This window comes from Euleptes europaea, chromosome 15 (assembly GCF_029931775.1).
Source record: "Euleptes europaea isolate rEulEur1 chromosome 15, rEulEur1.hap1, whole genome shotgun sequence".
Taxonomy (NCBI): domain Eukaryota; kingdom Metazoa; phylum Chordata; class Lepidosauria; order Squamata; family Sphaerodactylidae; genus Euleptes; species Euleptes europaea.
In genome coordinates, this window is record NC_079326.1 from 10,536,883 (window position 1) to 10,556,474 (window position 19,592).

At 44.6% G+C, this 19,592-nt stretch overlaps 1 protein-coding gene and 1 non-coding gene across 9 annotated transcripts in view; one reads left to right on the forward strand and one right to left on the reverse strand.

Moving 5' to 3' along the window:
• Positions 1-19,592, reverse strand: part of CLASP1 (cytoplasmic linker associated protein 1) — a 266,876-nt gene that overhangs the window by 190,926 nt on the left and 56,358 nt on the right. For all 8 annotated transcript variants that reach the window (XM_056861271.1, XM_056861272.1, XM_056861270.1 and 5 more), the window contains exons 3-6: positions 11,178-11,256; positions 9,692-9,795; positions 7,313-7,404; positions 7,143-7,218 (exon numbers count right to left, since the gene is read on the reverse strand). In XM_056861271.1, coding sequence (XP_056717249.1) covers positions 7,143-7,218; positions 7,313-7,404; positions 9,692-9,795; positions 11,178-11,256 — 351 coding nt within the window. The remainder of the gene's footprint in view (positions 1-7,142; positions 7,219-7,312; positions 7,405-9,691; positions 9,796-11,177; positions 11,257-19,592) is intronic.
• On the forward strand, positions 14,756-14,881 carry LOC130488059 (U4atac minor spliceosomal RNA). Its single transcript, XR_008933812.1, has one exon. It is a non-coding gene; the product is annotated as a U4atac minor spliceosomal RNA (small nuclear RNA).

Consider the following 19,592-nt stretch of genomic DNA (forward strand, 5'->3'; position numbering starts at 1 on the left):
ATTCAATTAGGGGGAATTTTTTTACTCCATCAGAAAGTCTTTAACATAGTAACCTAAACAGCTAATCAAATAAATCACTGCATATCTATTCAGTAACAGCAGACGTAGAAGATTAATGTGTCACATCAAAGGCTTATGAAATGGGACAAACTATATAACAGTGTGATGCAAATTCCTGAGGCAAAGGGTAAATCACACTGAGGGCATATAATGGCCCTGGTGTGATCAACAGACTCCCTGTGCGGAGCTGTGAACAGCAGAACTAAGATATGTGGTCCATCAGACACGCTGATGTCACCAGCCCTCGTGCCACATTCCTGACAGGAAGGAGAAAATGAAACGGCTAAACTTCATATGATGTGAGGAAAGGGAAGAGCAACCAACGATCACCATTCTACCATAAGACAGCAGCGTGATAAAACGGTTCACGCACTTATGAGGAACATCATCGGCGAGCTTCCGCTGCGGAAAGGGACAGATCCTGTAACATTAGTAACACAACTGGTAATTAGTAATGCAAGCCGTTTCTGAGGACCTGATCATATCCCGATTCATTTTATCTGGCGGCCAGCACAGAATCCAGCACGTTCATCAAAAACCTGAGGATCTCAACTTACAAACTGAATTGAATTGAATGAGACAAGCATGCAATCTTCAGGGTTACAGGAAGCAGCTTTGCAAGCAGGACAATGCTAAAGATTCAGATTAGAGAAATTCTGAATGTTCTCAATTTTACATAGCGGCCTAGAGATCCCATCTCTCTCCGGGTAGAGGCAAAAAGTGAAAAGAAAGGTACCGCTGGAAACAGTAGAAGCATTCCTGCTTGCTCAGGCTAATGAGAAAGGCTCGCCGGGAAACACTTCTAAGGGCCAGGCACAAACCCCTACATACTGTGTGGGCTACCAGCGTAAAGAGGCCTTTTTGCTAGTCTGCCTGGTTTTCCTACCATTTCTTGTTTTGTGACTAAGAAGTGGCACACAAGCTGAAGCAACAGCATCTGTTCTTCCTCCCTCCTCTATTTCAAAACGTGTTTAATTACCAGCCTGAAGACAATCAATGCGTAGCTCAAAAGTATCTATATATATAGCACTGTGAACACTACCTCATCTTAACAAAAATGGTATATTAGTGACCCTAATATTTTGTTACAATAGACTGACATGGCTACCTGGTTTTGATCAGCATAAAACACACCTTCAAGCAGGGCAGCTCCAATTTAAATCAGATTAAAATACAAAAATCATCCAAAGATTACATGCTCCAGAATTTTAAGAAGCCTTTCAAGGTCTGACCTCTGCTTTAGGGTGTTCCTCAAACTGTACTATATCATCTTTCCAATCTGCTGTTCCTCACATAACAAACAGGGATCCGTCTCATCAGCCTCCCTCATTACACCCTCTCCCAAACCAGTTCTACCCCACTCTCTCTTTTTAAACTCCTGAGCCTGCGCGGCTTAAGTCTTTATTCATCTCCATGACAACAAGATGGATGGAAAGCATCCTGCTGCAAGACTATGAATACACGGACTCTTCCAAGTGGTGGCTCCAAACCCCCAAGTCATCTAGAGGGAATATAGGGGAAGTCTACAAACTTCAGAGCTTTTGTGCCCCACCCCACCACCCACATAACTCACCTGCGCCTTTTCAACTGTCACTCTGTTTAACTGCTCACTGGGAAGGTTCTGGAACCTGGACTCCTACTACTGGCCTTAAGCATTCTACCAACTTCGGATGGTCAGAGGATACAAAACCTCCGGTTTCACGAAGCTACTCTTCTACCTAACAAGGAACCAATCAATTTATCCAGCATATTCCTCTCAAGCCAGAAAGGCAGCTCTGAAGATCAAAGGACTACCTGTACTAGAAACAGAGGGGATGTTATTTAAGATGCTAAAATGAGAGGTATTTTTACTAAATCCACATGCAATACTGTTTCCTCTGTGTGTGTAAAGTACCATCAGAGCCTCCTTATGACAATGCCTCATGGGGTTTTCAAGGGAAGAGGTGATCTGCCATTGCCTAGCTCTGCACAGCGACCCTGGACTTGTTCGGTGGTCACCCTGCTTAGCTTCCAGGATCTGATGCGATCAGACTAGTCTGGGCTTTGCAGGTCAGGGCTGTTTTGTTTGTACAACTCAATATATTTTGCACTACTAGGAAGCATCTGATGTGCTTGGTTCTTTCTCTCATACTGGCTTTTCTACAAAGATGAAAGTGTGTGTGTGTGTGTGTGTATGTTTGTGTGTTTGGGGGGGGGGGCTATATGCTACATTTGTGTCAAAGAGACCTGAAAACGGACTTAAGGAATTTAACCTGCATTTTATAAATTTAGTGTACTTCTACCTGACACTTCCTTCTTAGAAATCTCATGGCAACTTACTTGGGCTTCACAGTAGTCTCCTATTAGGCTCATACCACCTACCCTTCACCTGAAAGAGGATTAAGTGTTCTTAACCTGATTGCTGGGTCACAGTATGGTCAGCAGGTAGGCAATGGGCACAACCCAACAAGGAGGAATTATTTCCACAGGTAATAGTGATGTCACCTAGATGCATTTAAAGTGACGGTAACGGTAAATTATAAAGGTACAATTCCCAACAGCATTACTAATAAACCATAACAGTGCAATCCTAAAGACAGTTGCTGCAGTCTAAGCCCATTCATTTTAATGGACTTAGGTTGCACTGTAATTCTCTTTTACTGAAAGGTCTGAAATATTTTCTGTACCAATAACCTGGTAAAATAAAGTATTCATTAAGACAATGGATCCACTAAAGATTTCCATGGACAGAAGAGATTTCTGTCTGAGGTACAGGACTTCCCCTGCTCCCACTTCCCAGGGCAGCACAAAATACTGCCCAAAATGTGCTCCTGAGGAAGCCCCAGGAAGAGCATAAGTGGGAAGTTGGAGGTCTCTGGAGGGGAAATGCTCCATGGGACATGAGGCAAAGGAACAATATTTAAATAACCTAATATTAAAGATAACCATAACTTTAATTGAAAGAGGAACCAACTTTTCCATTCTAACAACTTCAACCAACAGAGGGCAATACTGCTCCACAATCGACTCACTGCAACCTCAGACAAAATAAGCAGTAGTAAGCAAGGATAATGTCTTATCAGATCACAGAGTCTATCCCTCTGGCAAAGGCTGACTATAATCCCTGTTAAAAGAATGCATTAAACTACTAGCACATCAATTTAATCTCAACCAAATGCTTTATTTTGTACAAGATATAAATTTCAAATGAGTCTTTTTATATATTAATTTTTTGGCAGTGTCAACCAAGGACATTTCTAAGAAAGCTTTGTTGCCTTAGGGCCCCATGTGGAATTTAGACATAGACTTCTCTAAATGGAGGAATAAAAAGCAAACTGTTTGGGAAAACACCAACTGCTCTGTTAGAGAGAAACAATGTTGGCCATCTGTCTGTTGTAGCTAAGGTCCAGCTTCTCGGCATTCTTCATATAGTGGAGCTCTGTGAAACACGAGAGCTTGCAAACTCTGATAAGCAAAGGTTGGGCTGATAAAAGGTAACAGTTTTATGTTGGATCGTTTTGTAAGATGCAGAAGCCTGGCCATCATAAACAAGAAACAAGCTGTTCCTCGGTTCTACCAGAAGAAGGCATTGGACACTGAGCATGGTATTCAACAACCCAAGAATTTCAGGGTACAGCCCATCAAAGGCTGTGCTCCTTTCTCCAAGGTCCGGGACAGAGGGTGGTGCTGGGGGAGGTGGTGTCACAGTGGCACCCTTTGATGTGTGGGGTGCCGCGAGGAGCGATCCTCCCCCCTATGTTATTTAACATCTACATGCATCCCCTTGCCCAGCCAGTTCGGAGTTTCGGGCTGGGGTGTCATCAGTATGCTGATGACACCCAGCTTTATCTGCTCACGGACAGCCAACCGGACTCTGCCCCAGACACACTGGTCGGGTGTTTGGACGCTGTGACTGGTTGGTTGAAAAAAAGCCAGCTGAAGCTGAATCCAGTGAAGACGCAGGTCCTGGGCTAGGCCAGGGCAGCTTGGGGTCGGGGTGCCGGCTCCCAGCTCTTGGAGGTGTACAGCTGACATCTGCACCCACTGTCAAGAGTCTGAGTGTGATCCTGGATGCCTCCTTGTCTATGGAGGCCCAGGTTGCAGCTGTGGTCAAGGTGGCATTCCTCCATCTACGCCTGGCCCACAGCTGGTGCCCTATCTCTCCCGCCCTGACCAAGCCACAGTGATCCACGTGACCATCACCTCTAGGCTAGACTACTGTAACTCGCTCTACATAGGGCTGCCCTCGAGATTGATTCAGCGACTCCAGCTGGTACAGAATGCAGCAGCAAGACTCCTCACAGGGGTCTCACCCTGAGAGCATATAAAGCCAGTGCTCTGCCAACTGCACTGGCTCCAGCTGGAGTATTGGATCAGGTTCAAGATGCTGGTTTTGACCTTTAAATTCTTAAATGGCCTGGGACCTTCGTATCTTCGGGACCACCTCTCCTGATATACCCCCCCCCCGAAGATCTCTACGGTCATCTGACAACAACTTACTGGTGGTCCCTGGCCCTAAGAGTGTGCGGCTGTCCTCGACGAGAGCCAGGGCCTTTTTGGCCCTGGCGCCAGCCTGGTGGAATGCTCTGTCTGGTGACATCAGGGCCCTGTGGGACCTTAAAGAGTTCTGCAGAGCCTGCAAGACATAGCTATTCTGCAAGGCCTATGGCTGAGGACAGCCACAAATATCATCTGCTGGCCTCCCTATTATCCCCCACTCCTGTTATATTATTTATGTCATCGGAGGGATAACCTGCTGCAAATATCCAGCAATACGAGTAGTGGTTAGGCGCCATCTGTAATTTTGTATTTTTAAGTTCTAAGTTTTAATTGGGATTTTATTGTTTGTCCCGAGACCGGGCCTCTGGGGGCCGTCTCGGGCCATCCCCGTCCGCCTCAGGGACCAACCCCCGCGCCAACGGGGGGGGGGGGGAAGAGGTCCAGCCGGCAGGAGAGGGGTCAACCCCACCCATTCCCCTCCCCGCTCCCAGGCACGCCGCCGCAGCACACCCAACGGGAGGAACGAGACGTCGTCACCGCCACCACCGGGGATGGCAGTGCCGGCGTAGGCCAAGGGCCAGGGGGTGCCCACAGTCCTCAGACGTGCGGGAGGTATCTAGCCCCTTTCGGAGCAGGTGACAAAGGTTATGCTGTCTACCTAGGTCAGAAGTCAGAGGCCTCATCAAAGCAGGCAGGAGTCAACGGCCGGAGATTAATCATGAGCGGTAGCTGGAACACAGAGAAACTGCACGGTTGCTTCCGCAAAGCGAAAGCACGCCTACACTGCCTTTATCAGTCAGTGCACTTCCAGGCTAGGCTTCATCCTGAAACGACTCAGCACCAGTTCTCTGTCTGCTTAGCCTCTCCAAGCGAGCACTTCTCTTTCTACCTTGCAGAACCACACGCTGCCGAATCCTGATACGCCTATCAGGTTCAGGTGAGCTTGGAGGGCTGCCATTCTCAGCTTCCACTGCAGGGGTTGGGGAAAGAATAGCTTCTGTCTGCCCTTGTTCCATCTCCCTGCCTAGCTGTGGTTCCTGCTGAGTTGTTTCAGGCTCCTGTGCTACTGGCTGCAATGGAGGTACTGAGGCCCAGAGGCAACCTGCTCCTCCACTTCAGCTTCAGAGTACTCCGAGTCCTCAGCTCCCAAGGCAGGGCCCATGACAATGGCCGGGAGCCGCCGCCCACGCCCTACCTTTCACCCACAGGGCCTCCAGCGACGAGGGGAGCACGGGTCAGCTGGCAGCCCGCAAAGAAGGGGCAGCCCTGAAGCCGGGAGGAAGTCGGCTGATGAGTGGCGCCCTGCCGCGGCCGCATCAAAGGCCCAACAGCCAGCTGGGACACAGGTGAGCACGCCCAGGGCGGGGCCGGGGAGGATGGAGCGTCCATGGCCGGGGTTTGGGAGAGGGCTGACGCAAGCATCTCCCTTGCCTTATATGGGCTCGGGGGTGGGACCTGAGGGGGCGGAGCCAGGACCAGGGAGCCATAAAAGAGGCTGTGAGGCTGAGGCCAGGGAGGAAGGAGTCAGCACTGGCCTTACTGCCTGAGCTTTTGGTGCCAAGACGATGGCTTCCTCCGAGGGGGAAGGAAGTTCCGACTCCCCCTCGGAGTGGTCTGAGGCCGAGGAGGCCCCCACAGACCTCACCTCCACCTGCTACCCCAGCCCTAGGGGCAGTGCCTGTCCAGGCGGGGCTTCTTACATTGTTTTAAATTTAGATTTTGTGGTTAATTTTATTACTGATGTATTAATGCTTTTGTATGATGTTACCCGCCCTGAGCCAGCTTCGGTCGGGGAGGGTGGGCTATAAATCACAAAATAAATAATAAATAAATAAATACAAGGAATTACTTTAAGTCCTTTTCATACATTTTTACCTCACAAACTATTACCCAATTCTTCCTAACATGGAAGCAGATATTGAGAATGTGTTTTGCTCCTGAGACAAAGTTTACTTATCCCACATTTTAAACACAGTTTGCACCATGGTCCCATTGCTGTGATCTTAGTCCTGCCTAGGGTTGCCAACAGACCTGGAGAAGTGACCTGCCTCTTTAACAGAGGCTTAAAAGGATATTTACCTCCATGCAATGAAAAGCTTAAACTTCCTGTTTCCACACATTAAGCCTCTGTTAAAGGGACAGGACATTTTTCTCCAGGTTGTTGGCAACCCTAGTCCTGCCCCGCATAAATATTTGTAGTCAGGCTTTAGGAGAGGAGGCAGCTAGTTTTCCTCCAAGTGTATCTGTTCACAGATCAAAGTTATAGTAGATAGATGTATGAAGTCAAATCTTTAAATAAACAGATGTGAAGGCAAATCCTCAAGTAAATCCTCAGATATATAAGCATGCTCAAGACTTGGACTTTTAATATTCGCTCCAAAACGGAGAACACCATGCTTTGAGTTCAATGAAAAACAATTTTAAAGTTTGCAGTTCCGTAAATCTGCCAACTCAAGATCTAAACACATATCTTTAGCCAAATTTACTGCACGCAGTATAAAGACCATGGTGGAGCGGACAACAGAGATGGAGCCTTCCCGTTCACCGTGACACACTCTCTCTCTCAGATTAACATCAACACATTAATTTCATTCAAAACTCACCTGGCTGTTTGGATCTCCAAGTAAGCTACATATATGTGGCACAATCTTGCTCAGAGTTAAACTCTGAGCTCCAGATCTAGTAAGACAGAAAAAGAAGAACAAAGCCTGGAGTGAGTACTTAAAAAAATATCTGAATACAAGTATTGAGAAGAGCTATGCACCCAACTTACGCATTGAGTGTTGCAATAAGGCAGAGGCAAATCCCTTCTCTCGTCCGGAAATTCTTGTGTTTGAATCCTCCCAATATCCTGTCCCATACATACTGCCACAGAGAAAGATAAAAATAAGAAAATAAGGGGGAAAAACTAACTCTAGATCAATTGTAATTTTACAATTCTTGATTCTGAATATTCTGTGGACACAAGAAGGGACAGGGCAAAGAATGCAGAATGGTGAATAATCAGGTATTCACAAATAACTGCAATAAAGATCAGATAAATTAGATTAGTGGGTAATGGATCCTGCTTCCTTTCTCATTGTTTGCTGCCTATTGTATCCACACACCAACACTCCAGAAAGCCTTGCTCTTAACATTCAGACTAAGAATGTTATGATCAAGGTTCAAATCCCCACTCTAACATGCAGCTTAGTAGGTAATCTTTGTCCAGATAAAATGGGGAGAGGAGGAGAAACATGCACTATCCTAAGCTCCTTGGAGGAAGGATAATATAAAAATATGACAGACAGACATGATGGGAACTGGATCGCAGACAGTTAGGACTCAATTCACAGCAGTATCTAAAATCCAGTGAGCAAAGCCTTCTGGGCCACTGAGTGAACAGGAAAAATTGGGCTAAAATATTATATTCTGGGAACTACTTTCAGTGCATTTGAACAGCCAAGTGTGCTACACTCACAGAAAAAATATTCTTCAGAGTTTTGTGGTTGATAAGATGGCCTTTAAAGAAATAAAACCAACTGCTGCACCCTGCTGCTTCCAAACCAGACCTCTGACCTGAATTAGTGCCAAGGGGGCTCAGAAAGACTAGAAAGGATCCACAATATAATCAACTAACTAATAGTTTCATCATACAAAAAGAATACAGTACGGAGAGCGTAAAGCATGGTTGGCTCAGAAATGTTAACAAGACATCTGATTATTGCACAGGTACCTAGAAGCAGGGCAAACTGGGAACAATTTGATCTGTAAAATGCAATAGATAGCCCAATCAGATGAGTGGAATCTGTGAAATGAGGTTTTCCCCTATCTATGTTATACAAGCTTTGTACTATCTATATTATTTTTGAATTATTCTTCCACTAATCACATCATTATATTGTGGCTGTCTTCGTTCGGAATCCTTTTGGCCCCCAATCAAGCAAGTACTGCAGATGTATAGCCCCCAATTCTTAAAGCAGTAGGGTATAAAAGCCACTTTTAGAACTGTGCCTTTAAATGCATTGGGGGGGAGCAGAAGGGAACTGCAGGAATTTCTTTTGAGAACTTTTAGCCAGGGATTTAAAGTTATCAATAGCTGAGGCTATTTGCTAATCCAGTCTGATAGGAAGTCGTTCCAATGTGGTGGAATAAAGCCCCACAATAATGAGTCTCCCCAATGGCCTGTTTAGGGGCACTGATGTTTTACCCATGGAAGTCAGAAGCTCAAGCAAGACTTTCTATAAACAGGGCAAACGAATTTAAGTTGGACGGGGCTTTAAGGAAAACAAGCCCTAAGAAATTTCCACAAGTGCAGCTCATCTTATCACAGGGAGCAATCCTAAGCAAAAGGAATTCTAGGAGGATATGGCCACTTCCCCCTAAGGTCTCGATCACCTTCACCTCATCTACCATCTCTTGCCTGTTGGCCAATATTAAGTCGAGTATGGCTGAGCCCCTCATAGTGACCTCCACCATTTGATGAAGGAAGTCATTGGCCAGGCAGGTAAGGAACTTGCATGACTGTGGTTGCTTTGCAGAGTTTGTCTCCCAGTATATATAGGGGAAGTTGAAATCACCCATAACTACCAGCTCTTGTTGTTTGGTTACCCTGTCAAGTTGCTCAAGGAGGGCAGCATCCACCTCCTCACCCTGGTCAGGAGGTCTGTAGCAGACTCCAACCACAATTTGTCCTTCCTTCCCTTATCCTCACTCAGATACTTTCCACTGGGCTGACACCCTCCTCTTCTAGTATTTCTTGACAAGCAATCCCTCTCCTCACATACAGAACCACTCCACCACCTCTTTGACTTTTTCGGCTTTTCTTGAACAACTCATATCCATCCACTGCTACATTCCAGTCATGGGAATCGTCCCACCAAGTTTCTGTAAGGCCTACTAAGTCATATCCCTCTGACTGCATTAGAAGCTCAAGCTCTTCCTTCTTATTGCCCAAGCTTTGGACATTGCACCTTCATCTCCTTTAGATCCATCCCTCCCAGGTGGGCCTTGCATATTGCATCTGGGATATTGCATCTGACAGGCAAGGTGGCACCTACCTATTTAGAAAGCAGAGTGTGCTACTAAGTGATCACAAACCAAGATCCCCAAGGATTGATTTGCTAGTAGCCACTTGCTTTTATGCTGAAATTGGACATTTCCAGGAACTCACCTGAGGGTTAGCAGCTTGCTCCATGATTTTTAGCAATAGTGCCTGATCCTGTTCTCGCACCAAATCCTTTGCATCTCCCAGTCTGTCAATTAAACTTGGTAGCACTAGAGGAAAAAAACAAGGCTGGTTATTAAAAAAGAAAAGATGAGTTTGGAAAAACTGAGACAGGCCAACTGGCTAAGAAAAAAGAAACCATTCTCGTATTATTCATTGCTATATAATGCAGGAGGAAAATATATTTCTATATTCATTTGATCCCAAAGGCTATATACATCAATCCATAATTTACTCATTTGGAGGATACAGTCAGTGCCTGTATGCATTTCATCAAACAGTATTAGAGAATGCATAATTCTGAATCCTAATGTCTTGGGCCCTGAACTGGATGGCCCAGGCTAGCCTGATCTTGTCAGATCTCCGAATGTAAGCAGGGTTGGCCCTGGTTAGTACTTGGATGGGTGACCACCAGGGAATAGCAGGGTCATTGTACAGAGGAATACAATGGCAAACCACCTCTAGTCTCTTGCCTAGAAACCCCTACTGGGTTGCCATAAATCAGCTGTGACTTGATGGCACTTTACACACATATATAGAGCCAGCATGGTGTAGTGGTTAAGAGTGGCAGACTCCAATCTGGAGAACCAGGTTCGATTCCCCATTCCTCCTACATGAAGTCTGCTGGGTGACCCTGACCTCTCAGAACTCTCTCAGCCCACCCCGAAGCAAGGCAATGACACACCACCTCCGAAAGTCTCTTGCCATGAAAACCCTACGGGGTCTCCATAAGTCAGCTGTGACTTGACAGCACTTTTTACCACCCAATGTCTGGGGTGGGGGTGGGGGAGGGAGAAATAAAGCTGATTTCCAGTCTTTTGGCTAGGAAAGTAAGTTTGAAAGCATAAGGGATTCTGAGCAGCATTTCCAGTAGGGTTCCCAGATTGCAACCTAAAGAGTGCTTCTCTCTGTTCAACAGCTGAAACACCTTGAAGGATGGCGCCCACACCACATCTTCATCCCTGCTGCTCTCCTGGATTCGTCCACACCTGCTAGAGGAAGCAGACCTCTTATTTTGCCCTGCCAAGACTGATGCACAAGCAGCCATTGCGCCATCCTTCCACACAGCTCACTAAAAAGGATCAACTGGCTCATGCTGCAAAGTCCAAAACAAACATTACAGAAAGGACAAGTCACAGTGGGTAGAAACAAGAAAACGTCAGAATGGGGTCCACATTTTACAGTCTACCAAGCCAGCTGTTACACTAAGGAGAGTGTTTGTGCATACATGCAGGAAACTGTGTTCCAGACCTTCACCACCTCTGCTGCTACAACTAATTATTTCTTCACAGCAGCCACAACGGGAGCCACCAGCAAGCTCTCTACTTCCACCTCAAATGTTACTATCTCTAACAGCAGTACAGTAACTAAACAGAACAACATAATCTAATTATCACAGCATTTTTGGCTCAGCTAGTCCCCGGGACCTTACCTGTGCCAATCTGGGCTTTAAATCTTTCTTGGAGTCGTGACACCAGCGCAGATAAGATGTCCAAACCCAGCAGGACAACCTTCAAAAAAGAGAAACATGAGACTTCTTAATATTTAAGATAAGCACAAAGTCAGTATGCCAGATAAGCTTAAAGAGGAAATGTACTGGAGCGAGGCACATCCTGGCACCACGTTGATACATGCTACTTGATACAAATAAGATTATATATATGCAGCCCCTAAATCATGTTCACAACTTAAGCTAGGTTGAGACCAATGGAACTAATCCAAAGTTCATGGGGCTTTGTGGATCATCCTGGTACTCGAGTGAATCTTACAGAACTCAGGAGTACACTAGTAATCAGCCCAACCCCAAGCATGTGAATTGAGGGGCTATTCTTACTGTGTTTAATAGTAAGTGTGCAAAGGACTGTAGCCAAGTGCTTCTTTCAAACACTTCTACAAATCTTTAACTACCGTTGTCTTGTTGCTAGAAACATTTATACCCTGCGCTTCTGGATTTTGGCAATACATAAATTGTGGGCTTTATTATAATTTTAACAGTAAATTGTTGTGCATTGTGGTGTTATTGTTTTAAATTGAATCAGAATTGTGATTGTTATTATGCTGCATGTGAGCTACCCTGAGCCCGACCTCGGGGGGGGGGGACAGGATACAAATCTAATAAATACATACATTTTCTACCTAATGGGAACCCAAGGTGACTTGCAACATCATTCTCTTTTCCTTTATTTTCAGGTGTAAGGGAGACTATGTCCTATGAGGGAAGATACTTTAGTGTGGGGCTTTACAAAAATTAATCAACACCTATGAGCCAGGATTTCAGCACCATCTTCAAGGCATTAAACACCACACTGGAATTCAGCTAGTTAGAAATTGTATTGCTCCTCAATCTCTAATCTAGGGGTACCCAACGTGGCACCAATAGGAACCATGATGCCTCCTGGCACCTACCAAATGTTTTTACAGAGCAGGCAGGGTCAGGTGGAGATTTTAATGTTTGGTATAATGGCTTTATGTAAAGAATTCTGCCTGTGCAAACAGCCAAATGACATTCAAAAAAGACAGTGGGATTAGATTCCAGAATAAAAGTGACTTTTGTTACGATGGTATATTATTCAGCACAGTTACTCTAAGGCTGGAGTTCTTAGCCTGCCATCTATGGACCCCTTGTAGATAATCAATTAGTAAGCAAGAAAATAGCAAGCATTTACAGTATAATATAAAGAAATCAGAATTGGTGTGTGACAGTAGTCCAGCACATTTTTCTGGGGAGAGAAGCCATAGGTTTTATCAGATTCGCAACGAGGTCTGTGATCCCAAAAAAGGTTGTGTGTGTGTGTGTGTGTAAAGTGCCATCAAGTTGCAGCCGACTTATGGCGACCCCTTTTGGGGTTTTCATGGCAAGAGACTAACAGAGGTGGTTTGCCAGTGCCTTCCTCTGCACAGCAACCCTGGCCTTCCTTGGTGGTCCCCCATCCAAATACTAACCAGGGCTGACGCTGCTTGGCTTCTGAGATCTGACGAGATCAGGCTAGCCTGGCCCATCCAGGTCAGGGCAAAAAAGGTTAAGAACCACTGTTCTACCACTTTGCAACGATTAGATTTTTGCATCTTGATCTGAGGCATGACTCAGAAGACAAATCCCACTAGGTTCAACGGAATTTACTCATACGCAAACACGCTTAAAAACTTCACACACACCCGTTCACGGAACCATTAAACACAAATAATTCGTTGGAAGATATCAAAAACTTTTTGACAAGAAATAATGAGCTGTTAGACCATACTACAGGAACACAAGAAGAATCAACAGCCCAAGGAGCAATGGGTAAAGATTGTCATAGACAGGAGACCTCTTCAAGAAAGCATGCAGATGACAATAGGAATTCCAGACAGAAAAGTTTAAAAAGAAGGGTTAAGAAAGCCGGAAGAATACCAATTTGACTCTTAATAAGGGAAATGGAGGGGGATAGAGGAAAAATGATATCAACTTAATTTTTTACTTAAGGGTATATAAAGTATTTTAAGATCTATTCCATTGTTTATGACAGAGTGACTGGAGAAAATTATGTTAATGAGTTTTGTTATGCTCTGTTTTTATTTTTAAAATGATTTTCTTCTTTTTCTCTCTTTATTATTAATACTATATTATTGAATAAAGGGAAAGTATAACATTAAAATAATGACTTATAAGGATTAGAAAATATTAATACAAAGGAGACACTAGATATTTATATGGAGGGAGGAAGTCGGTGGGGAAGTCAACTATAATTAATTATTTTTAATACTGAAGACATACACCTAATAATACTTTAATTTTTTATCGATTCAAAGATTGGTATATAGGATGTATTGTCAAATGAGATGTATAGTAATTATTGAAAAATTATACACACACACACACACACACACACACACACACACCCAATAATTTCAGAGTAGTAACTGTTGTTCGTTGTGGCAAAAAAAACAAACCGGAATTTTGTGATGCAAAAAACAAACCGGAATTTTGTGATGCAAAAAAAACAAACCCGGAATTTTGCGATGCAAAAAAAACAAACAGGAATTTTGCGATGCAGAAAAAACAAACAGGAATTTTGCGATGCAGAAAAAACAAACAGGAATTTTGCGATGCAGAAAAAACAAACAGGAATTTTGCGGTGGAAAAAAAACAAACAGGAATTTTGCGATGCAGAAAAAACAAACAGGAATTTTGCGGTGCAAAAAAAACAAACAGGAATTTTGCGATGCAAAAAAAAACAAACAGGAATTTTGCGATGCAAAAAAAAACACAGGAATTTGGTGCTGCAAAAAAAAAACCCACAGGAATTTGGTGCTGCAAAAAAAAACCCACAGGAATTTGGTGCTGCAAAAAAAAAAACCACAGGAATTTGGTGCTGCAAAAAAACAAACAGGAATTTTGCGATGCGTTAAAGGCTGACATAGATCTTTGTGAACTAGAGAGCCCTCTGTGCGCCTCGTGGCCTTTAAAACGCCGCCACAGCACAGGGACGCCCCGCCGGGTCTGCTGCAGAGCAGCCATTGAGCGGCCGTGTGCGGGAGACCCTCCGCCGCTCGCAGCCAGGCCGCCCGGGGAGCCAGCGGCCCAATCAGCTGCACGCCGCTACCAGGGCTGGCGGGGGGCGTGGCGGGGGGCGTGGCCTCCTCCCTCTGCGGCAGCCCCGAACGAGCCTTCCAAAGGCGGCGCCGCCGAGGGAGGAGGCCACGCCCCCCCGCTCAGGCCAGAAGGCCCCGCCCGCCCGCCTAGGTGACGTCAGCTCCTCCCGCTCTCCGGTTGCACTTGCACAGCCCTCCATGCAAATTAGCAGGCGGGGCCCTGCCGGTGCATTGTGGGGGCCGCCGCCATCGTCGCGCGGGGGGCTCGAAGCGGCTCGCTTTGCAAAATGCGACCCGCGGGGGTCGCTGCGCGGGTCGCCCCGGCAGCCGACCGAGCCAGTCCCCGCATGCAAACGGCGGTCGCCGAAAACGACCCTCCCTGTGACCTGACAAGCTGTCCCGGCCTCCTCCCTGCGTCCCCGGCGCGGCCTCCCTCCAGCCGTCCTTGTCTTGGGGTTGCGCTGCTGTTCAATGAACGTCTAGTGAGGACAGTACTGCTAACACCTACGCAACACATACGCATCCCTGGGGTTTCGACCCCAACGTGGTGCAATTTTTGGAACCCTCCTCTCAATTCTGTTTTTCAATAAAAGTAGATTGTGTGTTAAATCCGTCAAGTCGCTTCCGACCCATGGTAACCCTATCAATAAAAGTCCTCCAAGTGTCCTATCTTTGACAGCCTTGCTCAGATCTTGCAAATTGATCTGAAAAAGTAGCTTGCACAACTCAAGTTTTATTTGTCTCATTTACTCCAAAATCCATTTTGAATTAACCTTCTCCCATGGCTTTTCCGCTCATTGCCCACTAGATGGTGCTAACAATCACTCATAAACCTCGAAATTAATTTCTTCTCTAATAAGGGCTGCAAAGTATCACAGGTAACCACCATTATAAGCAGCCATAGTCTTCCTCCAAACTATGGGGGTTACTGCATTATGTATTCCCAGCGATGTATGAAGAGTTTGAATATGTTATAAAAAATACTGTTCGCGCTCTGTTTGGCCCCTTTAGCTGTGAAGACGTCTTGCAACCATTTTTTAGCCGTGGCATCCAAAAAACCCTTTAAAGCGATGTTTTTTATAACATTTTCAAACTCTTAATACATCGCTGGGAATACATAATGCGGTAACCCCCTACATGGGCTCCTTTCAAAGCTTCTAAAAGCAGCAGGAGTGTCTGTGCTCCACTTCAACATGGGGGGTGGCACCTTGCCAGGGCCAGATACCAGCAGGAACTATGCCTAAACATGAAAGGTGCCTAAAATTCAGCTTCCGCCATTTTCTCTTGTGATTGCAATACCTTGAATTACCAACAGCAACTGGCAAGCATGAAGGTTTGCAAAATAGCAATGTGATAATTAGATACAACTGTACAAGACTATTCCCATTCCCTTGCAGGTAGGAAGATTTATCATGTAATGATCACAAGAGCAGGAATGTGACCACGTCAATTTATTTTGCTTGTTTAGTAAAAGATAATATGGTTATTCTGAGCTTATTTAGCAGTGTTAGAAGAATATTTACCAATAAACCTAAGCTACTTGTCTCTAAACTAAAAAGGAATTTTGTAGCACCTCAAAGACTGGTTTTTTTATATCTAAAATCAGAACAGGGGTCCACTTTACAATGCCAAAGAAGAAAAATTAGCTACTTTGAGGTTTGTGGGTCAAGACAGAAATGTAATAGCAATTGATTATAAAATACTCCAGAGAAGATTTTTACAACAACTTTTCCTGAAATATTGAGCTAACAGATAAAGCTACTACATACATCCAGTTTATCCCATCACCAATAATTAAACAAGCGTTTACATCCCCTTTGGTGAATCCATAGTTCAAGCTACTGTAGCGTAACAATGAATCATTTAACAGCCATTTTCCAAATCAATAACAAAAACAAACAGAAGTCCAGTGGCACATTCAAGATTAACAAGATTTTGTTCAGCATAAACTTTTACAGATGACAGCCCACTTCATCTGATGCAATGTAATGAGTTATCTTTGTGCAGACATTTATATGAGGTTATTAAGCAAATCTCGTCAGATGTCAGAAGCTAAGCAGGGTCAGCCCTGGTTAGTATTTGGATGGGAGACCACCAAGGAAGTCCAGGGTTGCTGTGCAGAGGAAGGCACTGGCAAACCACCTCTGTTCGTCTCTTGCCATGAAAACCCCAAAAGGGGCCGCCATAAGTCGGCTGCGACTTGAAGGCACTTTACACACACACACACATTAAGCAAAAACAAGCAAACATCAGTGTCAAAGGGCCATGAAATGCAGAAAGTACAGGATGGGATTATAAACATTAAATGCACCTGAGAAAAAGACAGGGATCAATCAACAACACACATTTCTTTCAAGAGCCTACATCAGAATTAAGAAGCGGTCTTAGTTCAAAAAATGTACAAATCAAAGGTCAGATTCGAGTCCAGTAGCAGCTTAGAGACCAACAAGATGTCTTCATCCAGTTTCAGAGGATTAACCATGCTAGCCTGTGGCAGAGGAACAACAAAAGGACTTTTAAAATTTGTAGAATTGTGCTCAAGAATTCATAGTTGGAATTCTTCCCATGGAAACATGGAAATAGCTGTAGAAGAAAAGCAGGCTGGAAATAATTTCAGTTTTGCTTTGGAAATGTGTGTGGGGGGTGGTTTTCAGATGGGGAACTGAAAAACTTGAAAGAGTTCAGGAAGAGGTGAAAGAATAGGGTTGCCAACTGCCAGGTAGTAGCAGGAGATCTCCTGCTAATTCAACTGATCTTCAGCCGACAGAGATCAGATCACCTGGAGAAAAATGGCCGCTTTGGCAACTGAACTCTATGGCACTGAAGCCCCTCCCCTCCCCAAACCCCGCCCCCTCAGGCTCCGCCCCAAAAATCTCCCGCCAGTGGCGGAGAGGGACCTGGCAACCCTAGTGAAAGAAAGTTGGTCATCAGTGTATTGTGTCTTCAGGAACGTTGCTGGAGAAGGGCCTACACATCCACCTTTTTAGCAAAACTTGTGCATTATCTACCTCTGCTCTAAACTAACAGTGCCAACTTTTGCAGGGTTACTGCAGCCTTAAACCATTGCTTTTAAAGGGTTTAGACTGGAGTAACTGCATAGGGTTGCCTTGTTGATCTTCCTAGCTGAGCTAGAAAGTGACCCTTGGCTTCAGTCGTTTTCTCCCCTCCCGCCCCCCACAATCCAAGCTCTTATGCCCCACAGAGTGCAACACTATCATACTGTGAACCAGAGTGGCCACACCGTCAAGAGATCCTTTGGTGGGTTGGTTATCTGTTCAGGTAGCAGTGCTGGATATTTCAGAATGTATGGGGAAAGTGTCCTCCTCTCACTATCCTACACAATCTCCCTCCTAGACAAATGCAGCAGAATATCCAACTAATTAATATTAGTGTATCTGAAGTGCCTACAAAAACCATTAACCGAAGTATTTATTTATTTTATAAGGGTGACAGAGCTCTTTGCCCTCTTTGCTGCCGCAGACTAAACACAGCTTGCAGAAGGATATTTTTGTTTAATAACTGGCCTTGGAATTAGTGTCAGAAAACAAAGGATGGTCTGATGTTGCAGGGCCTCCTCATACAACAAAAACAAGACAACCCTGAAGTGTTCCTTTTTGTGCTGCAAATCTGTAGCACTTGAAAAATGCAACCCCGTATACAAGAAAGGACAAGCATGCTCCCAGGCTGCCGAAGATGAGGGAGGGCTTGCCTCATGATCCCTGAGAGGCCTACGGCCTAAATTACCCAACAGGCCCTCTTTCTAAACCAGAAACCCACTGCCCTCCCTCCGAGCCTTATAAAATACATTTTTTTTTTCAGAACAAAAGAGAACAAACAGATGGTAAAGCCTAGACTACCATTATTATCCTTAAAGACATTTTCTTATTTAGGAGGTGATAAATTGTCCACATTATGCCAAGAATTCCTTTCTCAAATTATTAACATTTCAGACTGGAACTACACACATTCCATCCCTTTGGAACCACACATTCAGATTAAAGTGTTCGATTGGAACTATACATTCCATCACAGCCTTGTGAGTTAACCCCCAATTACTATTTATCTGCAAATCACCACCTGCAATGCCATTTCTAGAGCAGAGGTGGATGCTGGGGGTCCCAAGACACAAGGTGTTTGCGAAACATGGAGTCCCACCTCCTAAATGCTGAGATTTGGTACACACGAACACATTTATCAGGCCTAGATCCCCAAAAGTGTTATATCTGACAGGTAAGCTGTAATACTAGGTGTCAGTTCAACACCAGCAACCAGGACACTTAATTGTACCCACCCATTGGTGGGTACATAAAATGACAGGAAAAGTTTCAAAACTCAACAACATATAGTAGAATAGGACACCAGTTGCTTCCAACTAGTATAACTGCACCATAGGTTCTGTAGAGCAACAGTAAAAGCTACAAAGGGACTAAATATAAAAACAATTACAGTTACATTTCCCACCCACTCCCCAGCTCATAAGATCAGACAATGGGGAAACACTTAAACCGTCTAAGCCTTTTTAGCTATCCGCTTGTATAATCAGAGTTTAAAATTTACCAAGACCATCACACTTCAAAAGCTGAAGAGGGGGCAACCCAATACTGTTGGGAACAGACCCTGATGACTGGTCTTCTAGGTAACACGGCTGACAGCGATACCAAAGTATGATCCCAGATTTAGACAAGGAATATAATGAAGATCACTTAAAGCATGATGGAATGACAATGGCAATTATCCACACAGCAAAGAAAAAAACGAACAGAAAAAACATCATAAAGCACACACAGCAGAGCAAGATAATCAGCATTTTTTTTTAAAGCATTGTTCTAGCACTCATGGTTACACCATAAAATGTCTACTAAGTTCTCGGGAAACAGGAAGTGGGTTTCCACAAGTTAGGAGAAACACATTTTCTGTATTCTGTAAATACTCGTATGGCATCGGAGCTTCTGTCCTGTCCTATGCCCCAACCATTTTACCACTCCATGATTCCCTTTTTGTACAGATCCAAATATGGGGCAACTGTTTTCTCCAGCTACTTACTTTCAGGAGCCTCATCACACAAAACACCTTGTCAGTATACACTTGAATCATCACACTTCCTAAAGGTGCTTCCTCATAACTAAGAAAAGCACCTTAAAAAATCTAGTTCACATCTCACCAGATAGTGGTCCTAAGCAGAATTACACCCAACTAAGTCCAGTGAAGACAATGGACTTACAGGTGTGCAACTGTGATTAGGATTGCACTGTGAGACTACAACTGTTCACAGTTA